Source organism: Salvelinus alpinus, chromosome 3 (assembly GCF_045679555.1).
Source record: "Salvelinus alpinus chromosome 3, SLU_Salpinus.1, whole genome shotgun sequence".
Taxonomy (NCBI): domain Eukaryota; kingdom Metazoa; phylum Chordata; class Actinopteri; order Salmoniformes; family Salmonidae; genus Salvelinus; species Salvelinus alpinus.
Window position 1 is genome coordinate 103,219,502 of NC_092088.1, and position 9,683 is coordinate 103,229,184.

A 9,683-nucleotide genomic window follows, 5' to 3' on the forward strand; every position below is an offset into this window, starting at 1 on the left:
TCCTTCTCCACATCCATTTGCTTTCTATGTTTTAACAGAACATAACAGTCTACCTGTCCAGGGATTTCACGCTGAGAGACAGACAGAGAGAGAACATTCTCGTTAATTCTCTTCCACTCTCCTCCATTCTCTCCTCTACTCTCTCCTCCACTGTCTCCTCCACTCTCTCCTACACTCTCTCCTCCACTCTCCTCCACTCTCCTCCACTCTCTCCTCCAATCTCCTCCACTCTCTCCTCCACTCTCCTCCACTCTCTCCTCCACTCTCTCCTCCACTCTCTTCCACTCTCTCCTCCACTCTCCTCCATTCTCTCCTCCACTCTCCTCCTCCATTCTCTCCTCCTCTCTCCTCCACTCTCTCCTCCACTCTCTTCCATTCTCTCCGCCACTCTCTTCCACTCTCTCCTCCACTCTCCTCCATTCTCTCCTCCACTCTCCTCCACTCTCTCCTCCACTCTCTTCCATTCTCTCCGCCACTCTCTTCCACTCTCTCCTCCACTCTCCTCCATTCTCTCCTCCTCTCTCCTCCACTTTCCTCCACTCCCTCCTCCATTATCTCCTCCACCTTCTCCTCCATTCTCTCCGCCACTCTCCTCCACTCTCCTCCATTCTTTCTGCCACTCTCCTCCATTCTCTCCTCCTCTCTCCTCCACTTTCCTCCACTCCCTGCTCCATTATCTCCTCCACCTTCTCCTCCACTCTCCTCCACTCTATCCTCAGCTCTCCTCCACTCTATCCTCCACTCTCCTCCACTCTCCTCCACTCCTCCATTCTCTCCTCCACCCTCCTCCATTCTCTCCTCCACTCTCTCCTGCACTCTCTCCTCCATTCTCTCCTCCACTCTCCTCCATTCTCTCTTCCACTCTCCTCCACTTTCATCCATTCTCTCCTCCACTCTCCTGCACTCTCTACTGCACTCTCCCCTGCACTCTCTTCCATTTTCTCCTCCACTTCCCTCCACTCTCTCCTCCATTCTCCTCCATTCTCTTCTCCACTCTCCTCCACTCTCTCCTCCACTCTCCTCCACTCTCCTCCATTCTTTCTGCCACTCTCCTCCATTCTCTCCTCCTCTCTCCTCCACTTTCCTCCACTCCCTCCTCCATTATCTCCTCCACCTTCTCCTCCACTCTCCTCCATTCTCTCCGCCACTCTCCTCCATTCTCCTCCATTCTCTCCGCCACTCTCCTCCGTTCTCTCCTCCACTATCCTCCACTCTCTCCTCCACTCTCTCCTCCACTCTCCTCCACTCTCCTCCACTCCTCCATTCTCTCCTGTAATTGATGAAGCCAGTGTGTTGATGAAGCCAGTGTGTTGATGAAGCCAGTGTGTTGATGAAGCCAGTGTGTTGATGAAGCCAGTGTGTTGATGAAGCCAGTGTGTTGATGAAGCCAGTGTGTTGATGAAGCCAGTGTGTTGATAAAGCCAGTGTGTTGATAAAGCCAGTGTGTTGATGAAGCCAGTGTGTTGATAAAGCCAGTGTGTTGATAAAGCCAGTGTGTTGATGAAGCCAGTGTGTTGATGAAGCCAGTGTGTTGATAAAGCCAGTGTGTTGATAAAGCCAGTGTGTTGATGAAGCCAGTGTGTTGATAAAGCCAGTGTGTTGATGAAGCCGGTGTGTTGATGAAGCCGGTGTGTTGATAAAGCCGGTGTGTTGATGAAGCCGGTGTGTTGATGAAGCCGGTGTGTTGATAAAGCCAGTGTGTTGATGAAGCCAGTGTGTTGATAAAGCCAGTGTGTTGATGAAGCCAGTGTGTTGATGAAGCCAGTGTGTTGATGAAGCCAGTGTGTTGATAAAGCCAGTGTGTTGATGAAGCCAGTGTGTTGATGAAGCCAGTATGTTAATAAAGCCAGTGTGTTGATAAAGCCAGTGTGTTGATAAAGCCAGTGTGTTGATAAAGCCATTATGTTGATAAAGCCAGTGTGTTGATAAAGCCAGTGTGTTGATAAAGCAATTATGTTGATAAAGCCATTATGTTGATAAAGCCAGTGTGTTGATAAAGCCGTTGTGTTGATGAAGCCAGTGTGTTGATGAAGCCAGTGTGTTGATGAAGCCAGTGTGTTGATGAAGCCAGTGTGTTGATGAAGCCAGTGTGTTGATGAAGCCAGTGTGTTGATGAAGCCAGTGTGTTGATGAAGCCAGTGTGTTGATAAAGCCATGTGTTGATAAAGCCAGTGTGTTGATGAAGCCAGTGTGTTGATGAAGCCAGTGTGTTGATGAAGCCATGTGTGTTGATGAAGCCAGTGTGTTGATGAAGCCAGTGTGTTGATGAAGCCAGTGTGTTGATGAAGCCAGTGTTGATGAAGCCAGTGTGATGATGAAGCCAGTGTGTTGATAAAACCAGTGTGTTGATAAAGCCAGTGTGTTGATGAAGCCAGTGTGTTGATGAAGCCATTGTGTTGATAAAGCCAGTGTGTTGATGAAGCCAGTGTGTTGATGAAGCCATTGTGTTGATAAAGCCAGTGTGTTGATAAAGCCAGTGTGTTGATAAAGCCAGTGTGTTGATAAAGCCAGTGTGTTGATAAAGCCAGTGTGTTGATGAAGCCAGTGTGTTGATGAAGCCAGTATGTTAATAAAGCCAGTGTGTTGATAAAGCCAGTGTGTTGATAAAGCCATTATGTTGATAAAACCAGTGTGTTGATAAAGCCAGTGTGTTGATAAAGCAATTATGTTGATAAAGCCATTGTGTTGATAAAGCCAGTGTGTTGATAAAGCCGTTGTGTTGATAAAGCCGTTGTGTTGATGAAGCCAGTGTGTTGATGAAGCCAGTGTGTTGATGAAGCTAGTGTGTTGATGAAGCCAGTGTGTTGATGAAGCCAGTGTGTTGATGAAGCCAGTGTGTTGATGAAGCCAGTGTGTTGATGAAGCCAGTGTGTTGATGAAGCTAGTGTGTTGATAAAGCCATGTGTTGATAAAGCCAGTGTGTTGATGAAGCCAGTGTGTTGATGAAGCCAGTGTGTTGATGAAGCCAGTGTTGATGAAGCCAGTGTGTTGATGAAGCCAGTGTGTTGATAAAACCAGTGTGTTGATAAAGCCAGTGTGTTGATGAAGCCAGTGTGTTGATGAAGCCATTGTGTTGATAAAGCCAGTGTGTTGATAAAGCCAGTGTGTTGATAAAGCCAGTGTGTTGATAAAGCCAGTGTGTTAATAAAGCCAGTGTGTTGATAAAGCCAGTGTGTTGATGAAGCCAGTGTGTTGATGAAGCCAGTGTGTTGATGAAGCCAGTGTGTTGATAAAGCCACTGTGTTGATGAAGCCAGTGTGTTGATAAAGCCATGTGTTGATAAAGCCGGTGTGTTGGTAAAGCCGGTGTGTTGATGAAGCCGGTGTGTTGATGAAGCCGGTGTGTTGATGAAGCCGGTGTGTTGATAAAGCCAGTGTGTTGATAAAGCCAGTGTGTTGATGAAGCCAGTGTGTTGATAAAGCCAGTGTGTTGATAAAGCCAGTGTGTTGATAAAGCCAGTGTGTTGATAAAGCCAGTGTGTTGATAAAGCCAGTGTGTTGATAAAACCAGTGTGTTGATAAAGCCAGTGTGTTGATAAAGCCAGTGTGTTGATAAAGCCAGTGTGTTGATAAAGCCAGTGTGTTGATGAAGCCAGTGTGTTAATAAAGCCATGTGTTGATGAAGCCAGTGTGTTGATGAAGCCAGTGTGTTGATGAAGCCAGTGTGTTGATGAAGCCAGTGTGTTGATGAAGCCAGTGTGTTGATGAAGCCAGTGTGTTGATGAAGCCAGTGTGTTGATAAAGCCAGTGTGTTGATAAAGCCAGTGTGTTGATGAAGCCAGTGTGTTGATGAAGCCAGTGTGTTGATGAAGCCAGTGTGTTGATGAAGCCAGTGTGTTGATGAAGCCAGTGTGTTGATGAAGCCAGTGTGTTGATGAAGCCAGTGTGTTGATGAAGCCAGTGTGTTGATGAAGCCAGTGTGTTGATAAAGCCAGTGTGTTGATGAAGCCAGTGTGTTGATGGAGCCAGTGTGTTGATGAAGCCAGTGTGTTGATGAAGCCAGTGTGTTGATGAAGCCAGTGTGTTAATAAAGCCAGTGTGTTGATGAAGCCAGTGTGTTGATGAAGCCAGTGTGTTGATGAAGCCAGTGTGTTGATGAAGCCAGTGTGTTGATGAAGCCAGTGTGTTGATAAAGCCAGTGTGTTGATAAAGCCAGAGTGTTGATAAAGCCAGAGTGTTGATAAAGCCAGTGTGTTGATAAAGCAAGTGTGTCGATAAACCCAGTGTGTTAATAAAGTCATGTGTTGATAAAGCCATGTGTATCTGACTAACCAACCTGGTTCTATTGAACTGTGTTGTGGTGAACAGTAGCTGAATATTTTTTTCAGTTCTGAGTCATTCTTTCCCAGTTGTGCCGCAAGGCCTTAGCCAATCACAGCCCACAACATCAGCTAATATCAAAGTTGTCTCCGCAGCGCCTTGGTCGACTCAACCAACTGTCTGGAAGAGATAAAAGAGAACTGAGAGAACTGGGTGGAATTCCCCCTCTTCTCTCTCTCTCTCTCTCTCTCTCTCTCTCTCTCTCTCTCTCTCTCTCTCTCTCTGTCTCTCTCTACCTTTCTCTCTCTCTCTCTCGTTAGTTTCCTAAGACTTTTATCAATTGATGTGTTGCCTTTCTTTTATTGTGTCTCTATGCGGAGGCCATCTACATATTATATACTGTTTATCTCCTGTTCCTAGGTCAGGTTGCAGGTGGGCCTGTACATAGTCTACATACTAGACTGGTTGACGGTCTACAGTAGAGAACAGATCCTGGTCCTACGGCTTGAAGATCACGCTTCTAACAGGAAATACACAATGCACAAAGTCTTTGACTTCCTCAACTTGGGTATGTAGTACTCATACATCTATCTTGTCCTTAACATTTCTTTGTTTCAAGTCAGTCAGTCTCTATTGAAGCTGCCCGACACAGAGCTTTAATCCTTAGCAAGACCTTTGAAGTTGACTTATGCAACTGCCGAAGATCCACGTCATGTTATAGACACTTCCCCATGCTGTTCTTACTATAACCTGAAGGGGGCAGCACAACCCTACAGCACTATAACTCACCAACAATACAACTAGTCTCACCATCACCCAGGTAACAGGGTTTAATAGAGGTTACTGTAAAAGTTACTGTAAAGTGCTCTTTGATTTGATTGACTGACTGATTGATGAATTGATTGACTTACTGATTGGTTGACTGACTGGCTGGCTGGCTGATTGGTTGATTGACTGACTGATTGGTTGACTGGCTGGCTGATTGGTTGATTGACCGACTGACTGATTGATTGACTGACTGATTGGTTGATTAATTTATTGATTGAATGATTGACTGACTGACTGACTGGTTGATTGACTGACTGACTGATTGGTTGATTGATTGACTGACTGACTGACTGACTGATTGATTGACTGACTGATTGGTTGAGTGATTGACTGACTGACTGACTGACTGACTGACTGACTGACTGACTGACTGATTGGTTGATTGACTGACTGACTGACTGACTGATTGGTTGACTGACTGATTGACTGACTGACTGATTGGTTGATTGACTGACTGACTGATTGGTTGACTGGCAGATTGGTTGATTGACTGACTGACTGACTGATTGGTATGTGGCTTACAGTATGTCCATGTGTTTATTAAGGTCCGTTGACGGAGCAGAAGGAAGCAGAGATCACTAAAAGCCCCGCCTCCAACACACGGCGGCCAGCAGATAAGAACCTAGGACCCATGCTCCCCGTAACCAAGGAGATACTGAGGGACTTCTACACTCCGTTCAACAAGAAACTGGCCAAGGTGCTCCGCAACGACTCTTTCAGATGGGACAACCATTCAGACCTCATGTAAAGACTTGTTTTAATGGGGGAAACCATTCAGAACTCATGTAAAGACTTGTTTTAATGGGGGAAACCATTCAGAACTCATGTAAAGACTTGTTTTAATGGGGGAACCATTCAGAACTCATGTAAAGACTTGTTTTAATGGGGAAACCATTCAGACCTCATGTAAAGACTTGTTTTAATGGGGGAAACCATTCCGAACTCATGTAAAGACTTGTTTTAATGGGGAAACCATTCAGAACTCATGTAAAGACTTGTTTTAATGGGGGAACCATTCAGAACTCATGTAAAGACTTGTTTTAATGGGGAAACCATTCAGAACTCATGTAAAGACTTGTTTTAATGGGGGAAACCATTCAGAACTCATGTAAAGACTTGTTTTAATGGGGGAAACCATTCAGAACTCATGTAAAGACTTGTTTTAATGGGGAAACCATTCAGAACTCATGTAAAGACTTGTTTTAATGGGGAAACCATTTCAGCACTCGTATATCCCAGTCAATGTTTCATATACATTTTTTGGGGCACTGTGCAAATATCAGGTCTGCTGAGCGCAAACTTAAACGTTGTGAAAATTCTGTACAACTTCCAGCGTGCGTTCCCTGTGAACACTGAGGCTGTACCCGCGTTAAGTTACAGTTTCACTGTGAACTCTGACGCTGTACCTGCGTTAAGTTACAGTTTCACTGTGAACACTGAGGCTGTACCTGCGTTAAGTACAGTACAGTTTTAACAGTGGCCAAGAAGGATACTGGCTATTGATCCTAATGTGGGCCTACCAGAGTGGCCTGCCATCAAAAACAATGGAGAAAATGCATCCCATAACATGTTAACATGGAAATAACTGTTCTATTGTTCAGCCTACAGTAGCAGCCAATGTGTGGTGTTCAATGCCTACATTCCATCAGACTTTTGAAGAAAAAAGAAACATTCAGTATTTGACATCAACCTGTTTATCCACTTGTCCTTCAGACATGGAGGTGACTGGAAATGTTGTGTTGTTTGATGCAAGAAACCACTTCACAAAATAAAATGCATCATTATTCCCATTCCATTATGACAAATTATGCTACCCTCTGCCTATTGGCTGCTGAGCTTATTGAAGCATGTCTCAAAATACAACACTGCCCCTTTAAGACAACAAACAAAAAAGCTCTTTACCTGACTCACTTTTCAAAGATATCTAGAAATGTACACATTTTGTGCTCTTGTAGGAAGCAATCCCTCCCCTATTTCTGACTACAAATGGGCTAATATCTCACTAACTGGCAAAGGATATGAACAAAATGTGCACACATGGCTACATGCAGCTCTCGCTTTAACCTCAGAACAAGCGCATCCACTCACGACCGCTCATGCTATAAACACAGTCCAGTTCATCCACTCACGACCGCTCATGCTGTAAACACAGTCCAGTTCATCCACTCACGATCGCTCATGCTGTAAACACAGTCCAGTTCATCCACTCACGACCGCTCATGCTGTAAACACAGTCCAGTTCTTCCACTCACGACCGCTCATGCTGTAAACACAGTCCAGTTCATCCACTCACGACCGCTCATGCTGTAAACACAGTCCAGTTCATCCACTCACGACCGCTCATGCTGTAAACACAGTCCAGTTCATCCACTCACGACCGCTCATGCTGTAAACACAGTCCAGTTCAAAGTCAATGGCACAGATCCATATATGGCAATGGTCTATTTGCATATAGGCCTACTACAGCTCTGATTGGTTATGCTACACCGGTCTGTGTAGAGTACGGTCTGAGTTGTGCGTGTCAATACAATAGAATCATGGAAGAAGTTTGGAACCACCAAGACTCTTCCTAGAGCTGGCCGCCCGTCGAAACTGAGCATTCGGGGGAGTAGGGCCTTGATCAGGGAGGTGACCAAGAACCCAATGGTAACTCTGACAGACCTTTACAGTTCCTCTGTGGAGATGGGAGAATCTTCCAGAAGGACAACCATCTCTGCAGCACTCCACCAATCAGACCTTTATGTTAGAGTGGCCAGACGGCAGACACTTCTCAGTAAAAGGCACATGACAGCCCGCTTGGAGTTTGCCAAAAGGCACCTAAAGGACTCAGATCATGAGAAACAAGATTCTATGGTCTGTTGAAACTAAGATTGAACTCTTTGGCCTGAATGCCAAGCGTCACATTTGGAGGAAACCTGGCACTATCCGTACGATGAAGCATGGTGGTGGCAGCATCATGCTTTGGGGATATTTTTCAGCGGGAGGGACTGGGAGACTAGTCACAATCGAGACAAATATGAATGTTGCAATGTACAGAGAGATCCTTGATGAAAACCTGCTCCAGAGCGCTCAGGACCTCAGACTGGGGTGAAGGTTCACCTTCCAACAAGTTAACGACCCTAAACACACAGCCAAGACAACGCAGAAGTGGCTTCGGGACAAGTCTCTGAATGCCCTTGAGTGACCCAGCCAGAGCCTGGACTTGAACCCGATTGAACATCTCTGGAGAGACCTGAAAATAGCTGTGCAGCAACACTCCCCATCCAACCTGACAGAGCTTGAGAGGATCTGCAGAGAAGAATGGGAGAAACTCCTCAAATACAGGTGTGCCAAGCTTGTAGCGTCATACCCAAGAAGATTCGAGGCTGTAATCGCTGCCAAAGGTGCTTCAACAAAGTACTGAGTTTAAATCTTCAACAAAAAGGGTCAGATGACAATTAGGGGAAAGAAAAAATGAATCTATTGAAGGTATTGCACAAAACAGCCCTGGAGTATTCTTACCTTAGTGGACTTTGTCTACGTTTGTCCTCAACACTAGTTTTTGAAATTATACTCGGAATACTTATGCAAATGTGATATTTCAGTTTATTTTATTTTTTATAAATTAACAAAAAATTCTAAAATCCAGTTTTTGCTTTGTCATTATGGGCTATTGTACTGTATGTAGATTAATGAGGGAAAAAATATTTAATCAATTTTAGAATAAGACTATAACGTAACAAAATGTGGAAAAAGTCAAGTAGTCTGAATAGTTTTTGAAGGCGCTGTACATTTAAATCATGTGCTTTTTATTTTTATTTTACTGGGCTGATGGTACCTGCATCTGATGGTCAGTCTCGGCGGAGGGAGAAGAGCAGCAGACTGAGGGTCAGTCTCAGCAGAGGGAGAAGAGCAGCAGACTGAGGGTCAGTCTCAGCGGAGGGAGAAGAGCAGCAGACTGAGGGTCCGTCTCAGCGGAGGGAGAAGAGCAGCAGACTGAGGGTCAGTCTCAGCAGAGGGAGAAGAACAGCAGACTGAGGGTCAGTCTCAGCGGAGGGAGAAGAGCAGCAGACTGAGGGTCCGTCTCAGCGGAGGGAGAAGAGCAGCAGACTGAGGGTCCGTCTCAGCGGAGGGAGAAGAACAGCAGACTGAGGGTCAGTCTCAGCAGAGGGAGAAGAACAGCAGACTGAGGGTCCGTCTCAGCAGAGGGAGAGAGCAGCAGGCTGAGGGTCAGTCTCAGCGGAGGGAGAAGAGCAGCAGACTGAGGGTCCGTCTCAGCGGAGGGAGAAGAGCAGCAGACTGAGGGTCAGTCTCAGCAGAGGGAGAAGAACAGCAGACTGATGGTCAGTCTCAGCAGAGGGAGAAGAGCAGCAGACTGAGGGTCAGTCTCAGCAGAGGGAGAGAGCAGCAGACTGAGGGTCAGTCTCAGCGGAGGGAGAAGAGCAGCAGACTGAGGGTCAGTCTCGGCGGAGGGAGAAGAGCAGCAGACTGAGGGTCAGTCTCAGCAGAGGGAGAGAGCAGCAGACTGAGGGTCCGTCTCAGCAGAGGGAGAAGAGCAGCAGACTGAGGGTCAGTCTCAGCGGAGGGAGAAGAGCAGCAGACTGAGGGTCTGCCTAT

General features: G+C 46.0%; 1 protein-coding gene across 3 annotated transcripts in view; it reads left to right on the plus strand.

Annotated features, from left to right (window-relative positions):
* chst15 (carbohydrate (N-acetylgalactosamine 4-sulfate 6-O) sulfotransferase 15) overlaps nucleotides 1-6,877 on the plus strand; it is a 112,096-nt gene extending 105,219 nt beyond the window's left edge. For all 3 annotated transcript variants that reach the window (XM_071394695.1, XM_071394697.1, XM_071394696.1), the window contains exons 7-8: nucleotides 4,680-4,827; nucleotides 5,633-6,877. In XM_071394695.1, coding sequence (XP_071250796.1) covers nucleotides 4,680-4,827; nucleotides 5,633-5,835 — 351 coding nt within the window. In that variant the 3' untranslated portion in view covers nucleotides 5,836-6,877. The remainder of the gene's footprint in view (nucleotides 1-4,679; nucleotides 4,828-5,632) is intronic.
* Nucleotides 6,878-9,683: the final 2,806 nt, after the last annotated feature.